The sequence below is a fragment of the Schistocerca serialis genome, chromosome 8 (genome assembly GCF_023864345.2).
Source record: "Schistocerca serialis cubense isolate TAMUIC-IGC-003099 chromosome 8, iqSchSeri2.2, whole genome shotgun sequence".
Lineage (NCBI taxonomy): Eukaryota > Metazoa > Arthropoda > Insecta > Orthoptera > Acrididae > Schistocerca > Schistocerca serialis.
Window position 1 is genome coordinate 33,957,398 of NC_064645.1, and position 22,921 is coordinate 33,980,318.

The following is a 22,921-nucleotide window of genomic DNA, read 5'->3' on the forward strand; positions in this document are numbered from 1 at the left end:
AAGGCTAGAAAACCTGAAACCACAGTCACCCACCTTGGTACTGTGTGTAGTTCGCTCATCGTATTTTTCTGATACAGAGTGAAGGTCCACATGTTTCTTGTGTATGTACAATATATGGGTATGACGTATGTGAGAGGGTACGTTGTATTCTGACAAGAGGATAGTGGGGATCTGCCCTTTCTTAGCTTATGGTGGAGGAAAAGTGATAAGTCTTTTACAATTTTGTGTTCTGTCTTGTCTCAAGCTCAGATTTCTGGAATGGAAATTGTAATGTTTTGAAAAGTGGCTTGATCATTCATCACTTGATGTGTGACCTGCCTGTTACATGAAGGGCTTATTTCAATAGTGGTACAAGTCCATTTTTGTTCATTCTGAGATACAGAGTCTTAAAGTTAAATGAGCGCTGAAAAATCTGCAGTTGAGGTACTAGAAATATTCAAGTATACGGCTTGTTGCTAATATTGAACCTTTCTTTCTTTTTGTTTTAATCATTAATTTCAGCAGCATTATTGGCAGAAAAGTGGAGGTAATAGAGCTGTACCACTATTGACATGAAATAAATGGAACATTGTATGTAAACCTGTTAATGTGTCACTTTCATTAGTGTTAGGGCAATGTTTATGTTCCTGTTTTGCCCACCACACGTGTCACTGTATGCAACTACTTGTTTTTGAGAAGTGACACACTTTTCAATATGTTTCAATACACAGATACCAATTTCCTGTGAAACCCTTGATCCAGATGTTTTATCCCAAAAATACATATCAATTTTGCCGTCAGTTAAATTGTGGCAACCAAAATTAAACACGTACATGTTTCTTTCGTAGTACGATAATGATGTTGTCAGTTTACTAAATGCAAGTGCTTTTTGCAGGTCAAAGGTAAACACGAACACCTGGGAATCTGCCTCTTCACTACATGCTGTCTGTAGCGATTGCTGTTCTTACAGCTTCAGCCCTCCTAAGGTGAAGCTCCTTTTCAGTATGAAGCTTTCTTTTTTCTTCTCCATTGGTAGGAGCATCCATTTCAAAGCTCAGTTTGTCACAAAAAGAGCAAGTGTCTTTACTTGGTGGTCGAAATGACAGGTTGAAGTCTTTGTTAAAGATTTTTCGATGTCTGTGATCCACCATGATTTCTTTATTCTGAGATATGTATTTATCTTTGTACAAATCATGCCTTTTGGCCACACACAGCTCAGAATTTAAAAACTTTTTTGTGTGGATTATCCTTCTTTGCATAATGGCTCTCGGAAACTGGAAAGCTTTTGATGTGTTCCCTTACATCATTGATCAGACCTTTCGATACAGAGAATTTGTTCTGATGTTTGCCCCTTCCATCAAGGTTAGGTGTACCTTCTTCCTTGCATTTTGTTAAAAGCCTAGAGATTCGTCCATTAGAAATTTCAAAAGTATTCAAGAAAAACTTCTTGCATACTATTGCACAGTTTTCGTTCACATGTAATCGATACTCATAAATACAGCTTTTCTAAGAACCAGAGCCATCTCTTGGTTGTCAGCTGTTAACTGAATGATACATGCATAAACCATTCAGATAACTATTTTGGTGATTAATATCACCCATAGTCCAGAAATTATCAAATAACGTCTTCCTCATACTCTTAAATTTTATTGAAACATTTACGTGCACACCTGCAGTCCACATTGCAAAATGTTTTTGGAGGAATTGTTTTACCAGTTGCTGTGACACATAATTCCCGTTCCCCCCTGAATATGCTTTACATGTGTGTCCATTTTCCTTGCACCCTTCTTGCTTTGAGTATGCTTCCTTTTTGTCTGCATATTTGTGGCTGCACCGTTCGCACAGGCATCAGTAACATTGTCTCCTGTTTTGTCATTTGCACTTTCATTGGAAGTTTCATCGTCATCGGTACTTGTATCTAGATAGAAAGTAACACATGTCGTGATTTATACAGCACCAGATGATTGAAAACATGTGTATATGTGAAATACATTAAGGTGGACACCCTCATTTTCCATTGTTATTGACAACATGATCTTCATTCTTGCATATTCCTTTTTTGGAACAAAATGTGTATAATGCTGAGAGAAAAGTAAATAAATTCCTTTTACCTGCAATCATTTGAAAATCTGGATCATCAATTGTATCACAGTCACTTGATAATTCTCCTGAATCCATCATCTTCACGAGAAATAGCAACATGCTGCAATGCACAAAAGCACATGGACTTGTACCACTACTGTAATAAATTCCTGCTTGCTTTCTCTAATGCGCAGCATTGAGGTGCTCTCTGCTGGCTGCAGAACGAAGCTGGAGCTGTCCCACAATGCAAATAAATTAAAAACGACTTGTGTGAGTACGTACGTGAGGATAAACTCCATTTTGTGTGTGTGTGTGTGTGTGTGTGTGTGTGTGTGTGTGTGTTTATATTTGTATTTTATGAATATGTTTTACATTTCTTTAGTGGATAATCTTAACAAGCACATGGTATATTGGATTACAAGTTCTGGCCTAGTGCGGGATGGTGCAAGGTAGTGCTGCAGGGATCGTGTCATCGACGAGCTGACAGAAGCAGGTATTAACTAAATGTGAGGTGACCTGAGTTCCGTAACTAGGTGCGGTGCATCTCAGATCATCAGGATGGCCGATTGACGTATTAGAAACCGGAAAAGGCAGTGTGGTGCAGGGCTACCATATCAAAATAGCGACGGCTAGTGAAGCATCTTGATCTTTTCTCCTGCCAATATAAATCATGTTTCACAAAGCGATGTTCTCCCAAGGCTCCAATCGAACACTTGCAAAGTGCTCTTCAGGCACTTGTGCTTTTTCTCATGGCACACTCATTAATTCTTCTGTTGTATACTGTCCTGCCAATGAAGTGTGTTATTACAAACCAGTGGCCTGCCTGCACTAAGTCTCCTTATTGCCACTTTCAGCGTCCCTTAAACAAATTCCTACAGAAACACGCCGATCAGTATTTGTGTTCAGTTGCGACATGCCTCTGTCAATGTGGAAGTTCTTGCTATGACAGCCAGGTTCCCACTGAATCGTATCCCTAGTTTTATCCGTTTTGTAATAGTGCTGTCACTCTCATAGGAGAATGAACAGCTTGGGCCTTGAATGTAGAGATCTGCCCGGCTTTATTCCGGCTGACAGCTAATCGGGAGATTCCTCTTCTTGTAGGGGTACGCTTTCCTGTCCCACACTGCTTCCGTTAATTGAATCAACAAAATGCCAGCAGAATTACATGGCATCATATCGTATGCAAATAGTCACCTGTATCTCAGATCACACCAAAAGGCATTTCTGTTGCAGTAGCTCAGAACTGCTACATACTGGAGTTGCAAATTGGAGCCTGAGACAGTTTTAAATAAGCAGTACAGAAGACTTCACGATGATGCACATGTGCTGGAGAGGATCATTCATTATAATTGTATCGCACAATAAATAAAGTAACTCTCCAGAGTGAGTCTAGTGAACAAACTTTCTCGATGATACAGATGAGCGATATGGTGCTGCCTCCACTGATTTGGTCGTCCCTGCTGATCAGGATGAACGCCTTGGGGACCAGCACGAGGAGATTGAAAAGTGTGACGTAGGTCCAAGACCAGTTGCCACCCGCCAAATACATTGGTGAAGAGGATTTGCAAATAATATGGATAATGGAATGTAGTCAAATTAAATCGGGTGATGCTGAGGGGATTAGATTAGGAAATGAGACACTTAAAGTAGTAAAGGAGTTTTGCTATTTAGGGAGTAAAATAACTGGTGATGTTCGAAGTAGAGAGGATATAAAATCTAGACTGGCAATGGCAAGGAAATCGTTTCTGAAGAAGAGAAATTTGTTAACATCGAGTATAGATTTAAGTGTCAGGAAGTCGTTTCTGAAAGTATTTGTATGGAGTGTAGCTATGTATGGAAGTGAAACATGGACAATAACCAGTTTGGACAAGAAGAGAATAGAAGCTTTCGAAATGTGGTGCTACAGAAGAATGCTGAAGATAAGGTGGGTAGATCACATAACTAATGAGGAGGTATTGAATAGGATTGGGGAGAAGAGAAGTTTGTGGCACAACTTGACTAGAAGAAGAGATCGGTTGGTAGGACATGTTTTGAGGCATCAAGGGATCACAAATTTAGCATTGGAGGGCAGCGTGGAGGGTAAAAATCGTAGAGGGAGACCAAGAGATGAATACACTAAGCAGATTCAGAAGGATGTAGGTTGCAGTAGGTACTGGGAGATGAAGAAGCTTGCACAGGATAGAGTAGCATGGAGAGCTGCATCAAACCAGTCTCAGGACTGAAGACCACAACAACAACAACAACAACAACAACAACATGGTGAAACAATGCAAAGAGCTACCGTGCCTGTATTTTGGAGGTATAGATACTCAGACACAAACTAAGTTCTGCAGGGAACTGTGATTGATATGGCTGTGTTAGCCAAGGCGAAAATGGATGGAAGGCTATCGTGTGTGTGTGTGTGTGTGTGTGTGTGTGTGTGTGTGTGTGTGTGTGGTTTTCTACTAATGGAAAGTTTTAACCTTTTTTATTTTTTCAACTACATTTATCTCTGTATTTTAATAAGGGCAGAAGAAATTGTGATCTCAAACACCCTAAACCCTATCACCACCACCACCATTTTTGCGTATGATTCTCTAACTCTGGACTCCACACATGTGCTTCTGTCACAGCAGCATGCACCGTAGAAACCAAAGTGTCATGGTGGGATTCATCAGTGTCCCAGAGACTGATAATTTTGTCCCATTCAGATCTTCAAACATATTGATATGCAGCCCTTACCGCACTTGCAACTTTATCTGCCAGTTCTTCACTGTCTGAGGGTAACACTGATCTTTACTGTCGCACAGGAGAGGTTTACATCTTTGCCATCCCTCGATTGTTCCTGGTGCACTGTTCTACAAGCCTTCTAGTTGCGATTCGTTTGCTCCATGAATTGTTGGCTCATTTCATTCTTGGTTCAGTAAATTTATTGTTATACTTGTCAGTTTGCCTGTGAAATGCTGGTATTATTAGTGTTAGAATGAGTAATGAATCCAGTAAAATAAATCATTTCAATTAATAATTTTCTCTATTATTTTTTTATTGCAGGCGTTCGGAATCTCAGTTCTCCAAGAACACCTGCTGGCAGAGTGCGTTCTGCGAAGGTGGGTTGGTTGATGTGTGTAAGCTATGGTTTTGTTCACTAATAGCATTGAATCTAATCCGTTAAAAAAATTAAATTACAGGAAAGCCCACCCGGTTCTTCGGGGTCGAAAAAGGTATTGTAACACATTCCACTATTAACAATACCTGAAGGAATTCTTGATATTGATGTTAGCTATCTGTTACAGAAGTTCAAGAGAATCATGAATGGTGGTGACAGTTCTGATGACTCGGATGTGGAGCAGGACAGTGTAAACTCTTCAGAAAATTCTTACAAGAAGAACAGTGCTAGTGAAATAAAGGTATTTCATTTTTCTTTCGGAACATTTATTCTGCACAGTACACAATTCACCAAAATTTTTAACTTCTCTTAGGGCATTCGGGAATACATGGTTACTTTAAGTAAGTCATCTGTTCTGCACCAGCCTGTTTCTTTACATGCTTTTGGTTTCAGCTGGCAGTGGACTCAGCCCTCGATGGATATAAGGTATGCATTCCAAAAATTTGCCTTTTCAAAAGTATCTCAGATTGTTCACAATTATTGTACTATTTATGTTCTGATTGTAGAGGAATGGTAACAGCGATCTAAGAGAAGCTACGTCTGATAGTGGAAAAGAAGCGAAAGAGGAAAATATTCCACTTGGACAAGCAAGCAAGCAGTCAGCAGTTGGAGAAGACAAGGTAAAAGTGCTTACTGAGGTATTTATGATAATATATTTTTATTTTAGATTATTATAGATTATAGGGCCAAGTGAGGTTGTGTAGGAGTTAACGATTGGATTCATGTTGCAAATTGAGAGATATTGATTTCATCATTTGTCTGTCCAGCAATGAATGCATGCAATGTTCAGAGGGAGTAATTCTTTGCAGAGGAAATAGTCCCATTTCCAAGGGCAGTAGGGTACAAAAATTCTTATATTTCGCACCTGTACCCCCACATTTACCATTATATCCATTGCAAGACCAAATTTTTGGAGTTTTGGTAGCTGATGTGTTATTTTATATTGCTCTAATTGATGCATATTCCACTTGAAGAATAGAACAACCGGTTCTAATCAATACTAGACATATCAAAAGCGAATCTGCTCAGCAAAACTGGCAGATTCATTCTTACCTGAAGTAATTTTCATATTATCTCCAAATTCGCTTGTATTCAGATGTAACATCACACTGGTTGACACCATATTATCACCAAATATAACCCCAATAATGGAGATATTTGGAAGTTAAAACAATCAATACTTAACTGTGACAACTGATAAAGAGAGAGTGACACTGATCTTTGAAGATACGGTGTACAACAGACAAATTCTTGAACCATTACCTCCATTTGGTTTAAAGGACGGGTATGAAATTATGTTTTTCATTTATGAAGTTAACATTTGAGGTAGTTGCTTGAGGAAAATATCAGTATCATGTAGTTATTTTTCATGTTATTATGCTGATACCATACTGGTGTGGGATGTTGCCCTCTGTCAGCAGTGAGTATAGAATGCCTGAGCTATGTCCCCAAACTGTAGAATTATCCCAGTATCTTTACTGAGCTGCAGAAAATTCTTTAGGGTGTCAGAATTCCAACCATGCACCCTGTCACTCTTGCGTCCTTTAGAAGTCATCTAGCACTTACATATGGGCTGTGTGGTTACTCAGTTTCTTGTATAGTTTTCCTTCTGCCTAAGTTCTTAATCACCTACAGGCTTTCCAATGAAAGTACACAGCAGATTAGCATGAGAAGCATATCAAGTACACGCTCTCCTACCTCCAAAAGTTGATTGAGGATGTATTATTCTGCACAGCAACAAGACATACGGAAATCATTGTAATACAATGGCAGATGCTGTGGACAAGTGGGCCTTCAAGGAATTTGACGTGATCGAATGTACCGCCCTCTCATATTCAGCAATGTTGTGGAGAACAGTGCATGTGATGGGTGGGAAATGCAGTGGCTGGAAGTGACTCACAATAAGGTGGATTGATAAATACAACTTCCCAATTGTTGTGCACCTCATTCCAATCTATGGAAGTGAGAAGAGGGGCCAGTTCATTATTCACGCTATTTTTAGCAACAATTTTTTTAAAATCGTATTGCATCATTTGATCTAATTACACAGTGTGTCAAATGTAAAAGCAGCCCCACTCGGTAAGCAACACTTTGTGATCTTATTGTATTCCGCTTGCCCAACATTCACTTCTTGTGATGCGTTTGATTGTCAGTTGTTACTGGAAGTGCTGTGAATGTCTTTTTGTCATTCTTATAGTTCTTGAAGTACATCTGTATTTTATATCAAAGTAGAGCTCCAGTCATGTAGCAGTTTGTGTTCTCCAGCAGCAGCACCTGTTTCTACATAGTGTTTAGCTTTTATTCATTTGTTTCTGTGAAGAAACGAGTAGTACTTCTGTATTGATGTGTCGACTAGTAACCATTAACTTTTTTTTCAAGTGTTTTTGTATTTTTAGAGCATTTATATTGGGTTGGTTGACTGTTGGAGAGAGAAAGGCAGTGACAGCATATCAGAAGTACTTGGATTGCATCCAGTGACTACTTGCTTAAGTGGTAGATTTGAATGCAGGTGAAAGATGGATAGGGTCTGTACCTGTTGTTTATAGATGCTGGAAGAAACTGGCCACTTACTTTGTTGACTATGGTCAACAGACTTTGTGTTGCTGCCATGGGCTACCTCTAGCATCAATTGTGATCCTTGATGTCGCATCACCTTCCTCTAGCATCAACTGTGATCCTTGATGTTGCATCGCCTTCAGGAAGGCTTGACTTCATTGGTCCACATTCTGAGTGCATATGCTGAACTGTGACAACTGTCGTAAACTGTCTGTTGGGAGTGAGAACAGTCATCCTGGAAGAACTGTCCTAGTGTAGAGTGTGGGTTTGGTGGTCTCTGGCAGCTCTAATGTTAGGGAAATAACAGGAAGGTGGGAAGGAAGGCCAGTATACATTCTCTATGCCCCATGGAATGGGGAGTCTCATCTGAGATGTGAATGAAGCCCTGTAGGCGGCTATTGAGCACACAAGGTGCAACCGGTTGCAAATCATTGTTTGTATCAGCATGCCTGCTGCCTGGATTCAGAGGCTAGCCTCAGTTCCTACAAGTGGCTGGCTGCTTTGGTGAAACCGGCTGGCTTTGCTCACACGGTGAAAGCCGAGCTATCATTTTGCAGCATCATACTGGGAACCAATTGTGGACCTATGGTTTGAAACTGAGTGGAAGTCACTTCCACAGGCAATACTATGACAGTCTTAGATGTAGATCTCTGTACTTTCACTATTGGGTGGAGTATTGTAGCCTCCCCCTTTTAATACGACAAATGTGGACTAAACGTAGGTGGCAGCTAAAAGTATAACAATTGATTTAATAAAGATAGTTTTCCAAGAGCTCAAAATGTTTGGAGATGCTGAGTGACCATTTTCAACATGTGTTGTTGTTTTTAAATTGTTCTTACTTTTAAAAGTATTTTATAATTTTAAATGAAAAGCCAACAATATGAATTAGGATAGATTGCTACTCACCAAAAGGAGAAGGGACTGAGCAGCAGATAGGCATATTTAAAAGTAAGCTATTGGATATTATTAAGTCATTGGACAGAGTCTTCCGTCAGATGTGGAAACACGCTTTAACACACTACCTCATGGGGCCCACCTTTTTTTGGTGAGTTTGTGCTTGGCTGCCACTGGGCAGCAGTCTTTACAGCACCTCCGCCCTTTCCATGCTGCATGTCTGTCCTTCTGCTATTCTTTCTCCCTTTCCTTGGGGAACACGTCTGGGATATTTTTGGGAATGTGTTCAGAGGTTTTGATATTTAACAGCCTGACATCAGTACAGCCCCTCATCTGCTCTTTTTTTATTTCTTTCTTCATTATGCATCTCCTACCTTTCTCCATATAAGCATTTGAGGTTCCTCTATGTTTTTTCTTCCTCCTTTTGTTTTCCTGAAGGCCGGCCCACATGTTTGATGCGTAACAAGTGACTGAGTAATCCGTAATTCCCAGTCGTGGGTTGACAAGTAGGATTCCCACGTACTCGCTGGTACCCCTGGTACGCGTCAGGCCAAGGGAGGGGTGATGGTGTGACCTGTTACCTTTCCAAATTGCCAAGTGGTCCCTCTGTCAGGAGTTAAAGAGATGTGACCTGAGGTGTGAACACTCAACCCAGGTGGGTGAGCTCCCCCTCTGAGGGGACGGGCGGGGGGGGGGGGGGGGGGGGCGGGGGGGGGGGGGTCAGTTGGAAGGAACCAATCTCCAACTCAGACTACATCTACTAAAAGTAAACCAAATGAGACTAAAGATTTCAAGAATCTCCCAGCTGCACCTCGATTCCTCATGGTATCACATACTGAAGGACGTCAGTCCTATTCTATGGTTAATCTGTTTATTATTAGCTAGATTGCGTATCGGGCACTGTCTTTCTGGCCATCGCCATTTGTTAAGTTTTTAACCACTCACTTTCTCATTTGTGTTTGCCATCTTAGGTACCGGCCTTTTTAGCGAATGACGTCTGGGCTGTCGATCATCCGTCGTAGCAATATGACGAAGGACATTTAATCTTTAGTTCGGAACCTCTGTCTCTCCATGGCGTATTTTATAGACCTTTCTCCATGTTCCTGTTTTTAGCTGTCTTCTCTTCCGTTCATTTGTATTAACTTGTAGTCATTTATAACTCCTCTCTTTGTCTTTGCATTCTAAAGTTTTGACATGGGTGTCTGTGACCCTAGTTGTTTTTGCACCCTATAAAACAAAAACAAACAGACCATCCTTGATATGTACATTAGCACATGGGCAGTGTGCAAGTTTCCCAGATTGGAGTGAATCCACTGTCATACCCATACCTAAGACTAGTAAGGACAAGCACATTCCTTGTAGCTACTGCCCCATTTCGCTCAACAGCTCTGTTTGCGAGGTGATGGAATGTATGGTTCGTGCCTGGCTGGTATGGTGGCTGGAGTCTCGTAATTTATTAACTACTGCCCAGTGTGGACTTCGAGCGCACTGTTCTGGAGTTGACCACCTAGTCACTTTCTCAGCCAATGTTATGAATGCTTTTATGTGGAAATACCAGACTGTGGCTCTGTTTTTTTGATTTGGAAAAATCTTACAGGACTTGCTGTAGGACTGGTATCCTCCGTACTCTCTCCATGTGGGGCTTCCGACGTAGCCTGGCCCATTTCTTTTAGGAATTTTTAAAAGAATTTTCAAGGTACGTGTGGGTTCTGCTTTGTCGGACACCTTTGGACAGGAAAATGGAGTGCCTCAGGGCTCTGTCCTGAGTGTCGCCCTCTGGGCTATAGCCATTAACTCTATTATGGCCCATCTCTGGCTGGTCACCTCCGGTTCCCTTTTTGTCGACAATTTTGCGATCTATTGCAGTTCTCCATAGACTTGTCTCCTTGAGTGGCATCTTCACTGAGGTCTCGATCCTTTTTACTCTTGGAACATTGACAGTGGCAGAATGAGATTTTCACTCTGCAGCAGAGTGTGCGCTGATATGAAACTTCCTGGCAGATTAAAACTGTGTGCCGGACCGAGACTCGTACTCGGGACCTATGCCTTTCGCAGGCAAGTGCTCTACCAACTGAGCTACCCAAGCACGACTCAAACCCCATCCCCACAGCTTTACTTCTGCCAGTACTTCGTCTCCTACCTTCCAAACTTAACAGAAGCTCTTCTGTGAACCTTGCAGAACTAGCACTCCTGAAAGAAAGGATATTGCGGAGACATGGCTTAGCCACAGCCTGGGGGATGGAAGGTAGGAGACGAGGTACTGGCAGAAGTAAAGCTGTGGGGACGGGGCGTGAGTCGTACTTGGGTAGCTGAGTTGGTAGAGCACTTGCCCCCGAAAGGCAAAGGTCCCGAGTTCGAGTCTCGGTCCGGCACACAGTTTTAATCTGCGAGGAAGTTTCATTGACAGTGCCGTTCGCTTTTCCACTGACAAAACCGTTTGTATGAATTTCTGGCAGTGCACTGGCTTTCTTCCGCCGTCTTTACATCTTGGGCCTGTTGGTCTTCCATTCGCTGAAGTTATGAAATTCCTGGCGCTCATGCTTGGTAGAAAACTTTTCTTGTTCCTCTCACATGTCTTACCTGGTCGTCCGCTGCACTCGGTCCCTCAGTATCCTACATGTCCTAAGCGGTACATCCTGCTCCACCTGTGCCTATTCCTTGTCCGTTTGAAACTAACTACAAGTGTGTTTCATTTATGCATTTGGACGTCCGTCCATCTTAAGCTATCTTAATATAATCCACCATTGTGAAATCTGTTTGGCCGCTGGGGCCTGTTATGCTAGCCCAGTTGAGATGTTTATGATGTTTGTGATGTTTATGTGAGTTCCTGGTCACGTCGATCTGACAGGAAATGTGGCTGCTGATGCTGGTGCCAATGCTGCAGTTCTCATACCTTCCCCTGCTTGCTATTCCATTCCTTCGGGTGAGTTACATGTTACTTTCTGTCAGCAGGTTGTTTTTTCCAATAGAGGTGGAGCCCCTCCACACCCACACTGGCATGATGGCCAGCACAAAAGGTCTACTGCTATCTCTGCATAAGGGTTAGTTTTCACTAAAGTGAGGTCTCACAGGATGTAGGTACTGCAATGTTTGCGTACGTCTGGTTAACGTTAACCATTAATACGTGCTCGTCTGGATTTGCTTTGGTTGAAAGTTTAATAGAGGGTACTGGTTTGAAGGGCAGAGGAAAAAAGTGCCAAGGCAAGAGCCGAGGGAGAAAAACCACTGCGATAGTTGGGTCGGGTTGTAAAAGCAGTAGTGGTTTTCTTGCTGCCTGCGGCAGGTTGTGCAAGGGTAGGCTTTGTTACTAGTGCGTATCATGCAAGTCGATATCTTTTTTCATTGTGCGGTGGTGGTACTCGGCAGCTGCCGTGGGGTGCCGGTGTTGATTTCTCGGTCAATGTCAAAATACCTGTAACAGTTACGTTCATCATTGTTTTGTGTCTGATAGGACATATATCGGATTCACAGTGTAGGGTAGTGTTGACAGTTTGTTTGTGTGTCAGTGTGTGAGCTTATCGGTTTCCCTTCTGTAGCTTGTTGGTCGGCTTTAATAGCAGCTGGCATATCCAGTCAATGTTGCTGATATGCAGGGGCTTGCTGATGTTGTCGCTTGTGGACGTATGTTAGCTTGCCACAGGTGGCTATGCCCTAGCTCGTAGAGTCTTTGGCCACTTATGCTTCTACCTATGGTCGTGATTGTGGTGGTGTCACTTTGGCATCACCACTTGTGTTCTCTTTACAGGAACAAGCTTTGGGGATTGAAAACCTGCCACACAATCGTTTTAGCTAGGTTGCTTATTGGGCACCGTCTGTTTAACCATCACCATTTGTTAAGTGGTAATCCACCACCACTTTCTGCTCACTGTCAGCAGTCCGGTGTATGTTTGCCATCGGAGTTATCGACCATCTTAGCAAAGATAAACAAGCTGTCAAACACGTTTCACATGTTTGCCATCTTAACAGAGATGCACAAGCTGTCAACCACATTTTTTCTTTTATCCATCATAGCCATATGGTGAAGGATGTTTAATCTTTGGTTTGGCAACTCTGTTGTCTATGTGGCATATTTTTTGGACCTTTCTCCAAGGGGAACCCCTGTTCATAGCACTCTTGCTTTCGGTCAGTTGGGCTTAACATATAGTTGCTTTTAATTTCTTTTACTTCTTTATATTCTACGGTTATGACTTGGGTGCTTGTGACATCAGTTGTTTTTGCTCCCTTAAAAAATTAGTAAGAAGGGTGGGTATTTAACTTGGCACTTCCTGTGCGCTCTGTTGCGGTGGGGATGGCAGTGATATCGTGTGACCTGGTTTTCCCTCACTGCCAGCTCTCGTAGTGACTTCAGATTTTCAACTTCTCCTTTCAGAGACTCTTTCGACTGGATCGGCACTTGAATACTCATTATTACATTGTGCCTTGGCCTCCTTAAAACATTTTGCTTTGTCAGTATTATGATGGTACTTCTCAGCTTTCATTATGTTATCGTGCTGTGCTTGCAGACTTGGGATGCTCAATCATCCCCCTGTTCTGAAATAGCCTCTGTTTCTTTTCTGCCGCAACTCAGTCAGCATTTCCCACTATCTGGCAGTCTACTGGTCATTAACACAGTGGTTTGGCTTCTGGGAGCTGCTGAGGTAGATCTTTGACGAATTTGTAGTGTCCACCAGGGATACTATCCTGATGTGTAATAAAGGAAAAACTATTGCAGCATACACAAACAGAGAGAAAGAGTGGTGGTGGGAGATCCCATCCAACGATGGAAACAAATAACCAAATAATGAAAGTGGACTGCACTGAAGAAACATGAACAATGAAGAAAAAGCATTGCCAAATAAAGAAAACCAGTCACTCGGAACAACTGGTAGCCAGGTAAATATCACTAAACATGGAAAGAAGTTGCTGTATATGAGAAAATGGTCACTTAAAGTGAAAGGAAGATCACTGAAGAAATAAAAAGATTGCCGAATGACAAGAAAGATGACAGGCAAAAGCTGCAGATAACACACAGAAGGAACAGAAGACACACCAGAAAGGTGGTTAATTCTGTCAAAGACAATACATTTTTAAAAATTGTTAAATATGCTACCCAGTGCCGAACTGGTATCCATAACTTAGTTTCTGATCCCACAATCGCACCCGCAGAAAAACCAGCCCCTTGGACCCACCCACTACCATCTACTCAGCCCCACCACAGGTAAAGCCTACAATATCAAGGATAGAGCACCCGATACTAGTTTCTGGAAATGGGAACTTTATCTAAAACACATCCTCACATCCCAGCAGCCCCTTGGACTGGAGAGTTGTGTGCACATAAAAAGGCGGGCATTGGCGCAATGTGCAGTGGGAGGGAACAATGTGCTGCGTGACGCTTAAGCCATTCCCCCTTGTCTTTTTGTAGTTTGTGTTCTGGGGTGAAAGTAGAACATTTAATGTTGATTTTCATGTTAGTTTATGTCTCTTAAAAGTTACTTTCTCATGTGCCATTATGCAATGATTAGTTTATGTTGAAAATTTAAGACATGACCCAACACACAACAAAATTATTGTGTTTCGTTACGTTTAGGAATAGACAGTGTAGTGTAGTTGAATAGGAGCATCTGTCCATTACAGTACTTTACTAAGTACCTTTTGTTATGCAGTGCACAGATTTTGGGAGAGTATACAGGCTGTAGAAAACTATGTAAACAAAATTTTAGAGTATTTAGCAGGAAAAAACATTTTTTTATGTTACAAAAATCACATAGGTACTAATTCCCCACTAGGTTTCCACGAAAGTTTTGATGCCATCGATATTCACAGATGGTGTTCAGACTGCTCTGTGCTGTGTATTGTTGTAGAGAGGTTACTGAAAATGTAATCGGTTCATATTAATGCACAAGTGGCATCTGCATGCTAACAATTTCCTATTGCACTCGAAATGACTAAGTGTCTCACAAACAATGGCTGCAGCATCAGGCAAGTTGGTAGCTGACTCATCTGAAGGGTCTATCGGTATCTTGTACAGCAAACATTTATTCCCATCCCTCTCAAAAAAAAAAGTCTATAATAGTTCAGGAACATCCCTAAAACAATATTCAGTGCACAGCAGTTTGAACACAGTCTCTGAAAATTGCTGGCATCAAAACCTTCATGGACCCATTGTGGAGAAACGGTGCATCTATGAAATTTTGGTCACATAAAGAAGAGTGTAATTATTGCGGTAGATCGCTGTCACTGGAACAATCTGTTAATTTATCTGCTCTAAACACTCTTAAAATGTGTGTACATAGTTTTATTACACTCTGTATTTGTAAATATTACAGGTGTATTGTTGAAGCACGTAGGCAAGCAAAAGCAAGAAATGTATAATGTTACACAGTGTAACACTGTCTTCAAACATAAGGTTGGTGTGAACACCACAGCTCCTCATGAGGCACATATGTTATGCCCTTGCATTCCTGACTTTCCCTACTTGAACAACAGTGCCACCATAGCAAATGAGTGCCAGAGTTGAAAGAAGTAATAAATTGCTGTAAATATGTAGGACTGACTAGAGATTGAACATTGAAACGTCGTGTTAGTGGTCTGAGGCACTAAGCTGCTCATTAGAATGGAATGCCAGCTGTGTGAAATTCCTAGGAATGCAATTGGATAAAAATTTATCAAGGGCCTTGCATATACAGTACCTCACAAATAAATTAAATGGTGTAGCGTTTGCAGTGATGATATGCAATGCCACAAGCGTGAAAATAATGACAGTAGTATACCAGAGCGACTTCGGATCGGCAATAATATAATAATATATGAAATTATATTTTGAGGTAGTTCAAACGGTCTGTCTCAAATATTAAAACTTCAAAAACTGCCATTAGAAATTTGCGCAGTGTAAAGTGAAGAAAATCATGTTGCACACTTCTATACAAATCTATGTATAGTAAGCATTCCTTCACTGTATGTGTCTGAACTGATTAGCTTTGTACATAGTATGTTGTTGTTGTGGTCTTCAGTCCTGAGACTGGTTTGATGCAGCTCTCCATGCTACTCTATCCTGTGCAAGCTTCTTCATCTCCCAGTACTTACTGCAACCTACATCCTTCTGAATCTGCTTAGTGTATTCATCTCTTGGTCTCCCTCTACGATTTTTACCCTCCACACTGCCCTCCAATGCTAAATTTGTGATCCCCTGATGCCTCAGAACATGTCCTACCAACTGGTCCCTTCTTCTTGTCAGGTTGTGCCCCAAAATCCTCTTCCCCCCCAATTCTATTCAATACCTCCTCATTAGTTCTGTGATCTACCCATCTAATCTTCAGCATTCTTCTGTAGCACCACATTTCAAATGCTTCTATTCTCTTCATGTCCAAATTATTTATCGTCCAATGGCTACACTCCATACAAATCATCTCAGAAACAACTTCCTAACACTTAAATCTATACACGATGTTAACAAATTTCTCTTCTTCAAAAACGCTTTCCTTGCCATTGCCAGTCTACATTTTGTATCCTCTCTACTTCGACTATCATCAGTTATTTTGCTCCACAAATAGCAAAACTCCTTTACTACTTTAAGTGTCTCATTTCCTAATCTAATTCCCTCAGCATCACCTGACTTAATTCGACTACATTCCATTATCCCCATTTTGCTTTTGTTGATGTTCATGTTATATCCAACTTTCAAGATACTGTCCATTTCGTTCAACTGCTCTTCCACGTCCTTTGCTGTCTCTGACAGAATTACAATGTCATTGGCGAACCTCAAAGTTTCAATATCATTTTTGAGACGTTTGTATTCCCTTTGGCTGCCTCATTTTCTGCATTTTTATATTTTCTCCTTTCATCAATTAAATTCAATATTTCTTCTGTTACCCAAGGATTTCTTCTAGCCCTTATCATTTTACCTACTTGATCCTGTGCTGCCTTCACTACTTCATCCCTCAGTGCTACCCATTCTTCTTCAACTGTATTTCTTTCCCCCATTCCTGTCAGTTGTTCCTGTATGCTCTCCCTGAAACTCTGTACAACCTCTGGTTCTTTCAGTTTATATAGGTCCCATCTCCTTAAATTCCCACCTTTTTCAGTTTCTTCAGTTTTAATCTACAGTTCATAACCAATAGATTGTGGTCAGAGTCCACATCTGCCCCTGGAAATGACTTACAATTTAAAACCTGGTTCCTAAATCTCTGTCTTACCATTATATAATCTATCTGATACTTTCCAGTATCTCCAGGATTCTTCCATGTATACAACCTTCTTTCATGATTCGTGAACCAATTGTTAGATATGATTAAGTTATGCTCTGTGCAAAATTCTACCAGATGGCTTCCCCTTTCATTTCTTACCCCCAATCCATATTCACCTACTATGTTTCCTTCTCTCCCTTTTCCTACTCTCAAATTCTAGTCACCCAATTCCAGTCACCCATGACTATTAAATTTTCGTCTCCCTCCACTACCTGAATAATCTCCTTTATCTCATCATACATTTCATCAATTTCTTCCTCATCTGCAGAGCTAGTTGGCATATAAACTTGTACTACTGTATTAGGCGTGGGCTTCGTGTCTATCTTGGCTACAATAATGCGTACACTGTGCTGTTTGTAGTAGCTTACTCGCACTCCTATTTTTTTATTCATTATTAAACCTACTCCTGCATTACCCCTATTTGATTTTGTATTTATAACCCTGTATTCGCCTGACCAAAAGTCTTGTTCCTCCTGCCAGCAAACTTCACTAATTCCTACTATATCTATCTTTAACCTATCCATTTCCCTTTTTAAATTTTCTAACCCACCTACTTGTTTAAGGGATCTGACATTCCACGCTCCGATCCATAGAATGCCAGTTTTCTTTCTCCTGATAACGACGTCCTCTTGAGTAGTCCCCGCCCAGAGATCGGAATGGGGGACTATTTTTTTACCTCTGGAATATTTTACCCAAGTGGACGCCATCATTATTTAACCACACAGTAAAGCTGCATGCCCTCGGGAAAAATTACGCCTGTAGTTTCCCCTTGCTTTCAGCCATTTGCAGCACCAGCACAGCAAGACCGTTTTGGTTAGTGTTACAAGGCCAGATCAGTCAGTCATCCAGACTGTTGTCCCTACAACTACTGAAAAGGCTGCTGCCCCTCTTCAGGAACCACACGTTTGCCTGGCCTCTCAACAGATACCCCTCCGTTGTGGTTGCACCTATGGTACGCCTATCTGTATCGCTGAGGCATGCAAGCCTCCCCACCTACGGCAAGGTTCATGGGGAGGGGGGGGGGGGGGGGTTGTATGTAGTAACCCTAGTTTATTTGTTGCAGATCTTTTCTGATACATTTAAAACATCAGGAATGAGAATAATTGTATGTTGCCTACCCATTGTTTAAAACTTAATACTCAAATGTCACAATACATGGGTAGGTATGAAAATTTGTAACAAAGGTATAATAAAAGAATTGCTTAGTACTAATTTAAAATCACTGGGAGAAAAAGAAAGAAAAACCCTTACATGTCAATCTGGTGGAGAAATGTTATGTCATGAAGGATGATCTGAAAATTTGAGCAGGGGAGGACGCGTACTTCAGATTGTTTGTTATTAAAATAAGATGTCAATTGTGTGTTAGTTTTATATCCTCTATAGTATATTACATTAATTGTATTTTTAAGAAAAAAAACTGCAAACAAGTTTTTGTGTTTTGGCTAGTTTCCTGTATATTAAGTCAGTGGCAATCAGTGACTTGCAATTGTTTGTTATGTTACAAACTTTTATTCTCCTCTAGTCTGTAACAATAATGACAAACAAGCAATTGAATTGTCCCAGAAAATTAAGTAGATTGGATTTATTATACACTGGAACCTCCCAGTAGGAATATAAACAATGTAGGAAAAGATAGATCGTCACTTAATGTAAAGGTAACATGCTAAGTTGCAGATATGTACAATTAAGACACTTACATATAAGCTTTTGGCCCCAGCCTTTGTTGGAAGAAGAACCAATCACACCTCACACACACATGACCATCAATTCTGGCAGCTCAGGCCAGAATATTCTGCAGAGCAGACTGCAGCAATATTTCACCTGTGGGGGATGATAGGAATTGAAGCAGAAAATTTGATGTGCTTGCACACAAGTAACAGAAATGTCCATATATCACTCTCAGATGACGACACGAATCATATAGGAATCATGAGCTTTATGTAATATGGTGCTGAAAAATTTGTGTTTGGTTTATATGTAAAGTGTGCTAACAGATTTGCATGTAGTATGTGTTGCCACTTTTCCTCTAATCTCTCTATTATATTAAATACCTAAATAAATCACATATTCATGAAAATGAACTTTTTCCAGTGCTTGATGTAGAATCTTTACTGTTAACAAGAGATAAAATTTGCTTCATCATGATGCTTAAGATAAAATAACAGCAGTAGTTACGTTTTTATCTTGTTTGTTATTTTAACAGGGTGAAACAGAAACTGCTGATGAATGGACACATTTGAAACTAGAGTTTTTGAAGCCAGAGAACATCCGTGATGCAGACAAAAGAAAGCCTACTGACCCAAACTATAATGCTAAAACACTGTTTGTTCCAGAATCTTTCAAGAAAACATTGACACCTGTAAGTAATGATCAGTTTTAAAAAAATGAAAAAATACTTGTTGGAACAACAAGTAGCTGTTAGAAACTATTTGTATGATATTTATTAACAATTAACTGTGTTTAGGAACAGCAAAATTGTGTTTCTGTCCTATTTTTTGTTGCAGATTGAGATGTTTGCTTTTTATTTGTGACTTATTTAATGTTTTGTTTATTATGTTGAAAGGCAAACCATACAGTTTCCTTACAATATAATTATTCAAGATGATGCCTCTGAGAGATATATACTAGATCTACAAAACATAAAAAGGTACTACAAGGGCTGCCCAGAAAGTAATGCACTGCATTTTTTCCCTTCAACAATTCTTTGTATTGAACATAATGAGAATATGAGAATTACACCCATGAAGGAATGGTGTCTTACCTGCACATCCGATTTGTCCACATAATCTCCATCCCGTTCTATGGCCTTCCTCCAGCACGAAACAAGGGCATGTATGCCCTGTCAGTACCAATCCTTTTACTGGTGACGGAGCCAGTGCTTTACTGTGTGTGTCATCTCATCATCCTCATAATGTCTTCCATGAATGGCATCCTTTAATGGCCCAAACAAGTGGAATTCTGAGGGGGCTAGGTCAGTGCTGTCAAGTGTGACAGCCGTGGATGGTCTCCCTGACTGCTGCAAATTGTGGAGCTCCACCGAATTGCCTTCTGATGGCCTCGCCCTCCATGCCCAGTATAATGATTGATCAGTAAACAGTGAATGTTGTTTCGTTTATACATACGTTTATATATGGACTAGGAACAGGATGTGGGCAGAAAAGTTCAAACAAGTAAGAAAGGCATTATGTTGATTGTATTATTAACTGTCGCTGACACAGTTTGGTCAGTATGAGCATTGGAGACGTTGATGAGATGTTGTATAGTGGCCGAAACTGGAACCAATGTTTTTCCAGCGTAAATTGGTTCTGCATTAACCCATTAACATATCTACCAAGCTTCACTGTCATACAATAATTAGAGCCCACACTGGACCTCTGTGGAAAGCTTCACTTTAATTAGGACTGCCTGGTAATTGCAGTGAGCTTAAATGCACTGTGAATTGTGGCAGGGTAGATGTAAACAAATGAACTCTGAACTTAGTGTGCCTGATCAAACTACACAGTATTAGGTACTGGTGGTTCTAACAGACCATCCCACGGACTTTCAAGACTACTGGCAGAATATTGGACACTGACTTACTGTCCTCACGACATGCCATCCACTGGAAACTAACTGTTTAACACCTCATTATTAGCTGCAGTTAACAATTACTTACATTACAAACTCAATCCTATATTGGTTGGATCATTTTGTTTTCTAAATTAAATATTTTTGTATCCAGAACTACTGGCATGGGAATTTACATTTCAGCATTAACAATTTGGCTGCCCACATAATGTTAAGTTTAATAGTACTTCTCGAGCAACATCATTCACCAGCTAAATTGAACACATTGGGGACGGGGTTCAGAGAAGAAGTGAGTGTTACATAGAGAACAGTACGAAGCCGACATCAGTCAACTGCAACTCTGACTTGCAGTGTATTACGCAAGGACAAGGAAAAAGTCAGATTTTTGCATTATTGTGTTGAAAACTGACACATTTTTACGTCATGTAGTGAAAACATTTTTTTCATATAATTTGTTTTTGCGGAAATAAATTTTTTCCCCCTAAATAAGATAAGTCTGCTGTAAGCTTTATGTACATAGAGTGGCTATAAGTTACGGAAGCACCATTGTTGGAAGGATGGCTGAAGACTGTCCTGTAGGTGCTTCCCCAGTGATATCAGTTAGCTGCCTTTTATTTACTACTGCTTGCTCTGTGGTTTCAAGAATACCCCGATAGCTGTAAAGGATAACAGTTATTAGCATGTTCCAAGAACCAAGGCCTATTTTCATTGAAAATTGTTTGTTCTATGAAATTGAATTTCTGCTCCTCATATTTACATTATCAAATAATTTACAGGGAGCACTAATATTTCTTACAGTATTTTCACATTATTGCCAGATTTGTAATAACTGCAATGCCTTGTATTTTGAATGGTTAAGAGCCCTGTTGTTACTAATCAAACATGATGTGAGGCTGTGCTATTTGATGTAAGAGATTTGTAGCCCCCACTAGGTAAACACTACTTCTCCATTTTGAGGAATCTAAAACACAGCGAAACCCCGGCTTTACACTTTTCAAGGGTCTTTAAAAAAACTGTGTAAAATCTTGGAAATGATGTTTTAAAAATCCATTTTTTGCTGTTGTGTTTGCATGTTTCGGTCTGAAGCGGATTTGCTCGCACGGTTAAATATGGCGCCTGGAAAACGGCCAATACAGTTTATGATTTAGTCGGCACGATCACTATTTCTCTTCAATTAGACGAGTTGTAAAGAGCTTCAGTTTAATATTTCTACTTATCCTTCACTGTATCGAAAAGCCACTCAATCCATATTGGCCAAAAATTTTTGGAAACAAGACGAAACCTCACAACCCAAGAGCGTTTCAAAACCTGTTGCGTTCACATGAAAGTGAAAATCGATTACAGAATTGGGAAACTGGCAACCAGTAGTAGATTTCCAGAATCGATTTTGAAGTGTTTACATGAACACTCAGAAGCGGACTTGGGAAATTGATTTGCAAAATCTAGTTATGGGAGCCCTATGTAAATGGGATGACACTCACTCACATGCTTCTGCTTCCAGTGAGTTGGCTCATTTATTCCTAAATAGTTCGTAATTTTCAACCATAATTTTCCATGTAATTTTATATATACATTTTGTGTGTATGTTTGTGTGTCTATCGACCTGCCAGCACTTTCGTTTGGTAAGTCACATCATCTTTGTTTTTTGATAAAATTTTCCCCATGTGGAATGTTTCCCTATATATTATGTGACTTTGTTCTGTGTTCAGATACATGTATATTTATAATGTGATAAACAGGTTTAACAGCATTAAACAACAATAGTTCACAACATTTAAGCATGAAGAAAGTGGAATAAAGAGCACTTGATACATGACAATTATTTGCACATGCCTGTAACTTCTCAGAGCCAAATATTCTCTATCATTACTACAGCATCTTGGGGCCACGTGCTCCTTAGTTACGTACTTCACTCATCTTTGCTAGTGAAGTTATAGTAAGTGTCAAGAGGCAGTGGCAGTGGCTAGCTGAAGTTAGGGAGGGATGTAGCGGGTTGTGAATACACCTGAAAAGTCCAGAACAATGGAAACTCCAGGTTTGAATATCAGCAACATTAGGAAAAGCTAGATTGCTACTCACTGTAAAGAAGACCTGTTCTGTTGCAGACAGACACAACGAAAAGACTGTTACCCATTACAGCTTCGCTCAAAGCCTTCTTCAGCTAAGAAAACACACACACACACACACACACACACACACACACACACACACACACACACACACATTCACTCAGGAAGCACTTGTCACATGTGCATGACCATTACCACTGACAGTTCCGGCCAGAATGCAGCAGAGGGGGGAGAGAAGAGTGCTGTCTGAGGGGAGGGGGGAGGGGGTGCAGGGACAAGACTGCCAAGCACAGTGTCAGGACTTGAGGTGTGGGGGGGAAAACCGGTAGCAGAAATAGAGAGGAGCATGGAAGGGGAACAGCCAGGTGGGTACATTGACAGAGGGCAGTACACAAAGATTGTGAGGG

General features: G+C 40.6%; 1 protein-coding gene across 2 annotated transcripts in view; it reads left to right on the forward strand.

The window, feature by feature from the left end:
* LOC126416189 (DNA mismatch repair protein Msh6) overlaps window positions 1-22,921 on the forward strand; it is a 318,808-nt gene that overhangs the window by 88,406 nt on the left and 207,481 nt on the right. For both annotated transcript variants that reach the window (XM_050083772.1, XM_050083773.1), the window contains 6 exons: window positions 5,092-5,147; window positions 5,229-5,261; window positions 5,334-5,447; window positions 5,600-5,632; window positions 5,713-5,826; window positions 19,082-19,237. In XM_050083772.1, the coding sequence (XP_049939729.1) occupies window positions 5,092-5,147; window positions 5,229-5,261; window positions 5,334-5,447; window positions 5,600-5,632; window positions 5,713-5,826; window positions 19,082-19,237 (506 nt within the window). The remainder of the gene's footprint in view (window positions 1-5,091; window positions 5,148-5,228; window positions 5,262-5,333; window positions 5,448-5,599; window positions 5,633-5,712; window positions 5,827-19,081; window positions 19,238-22,921) is intronic.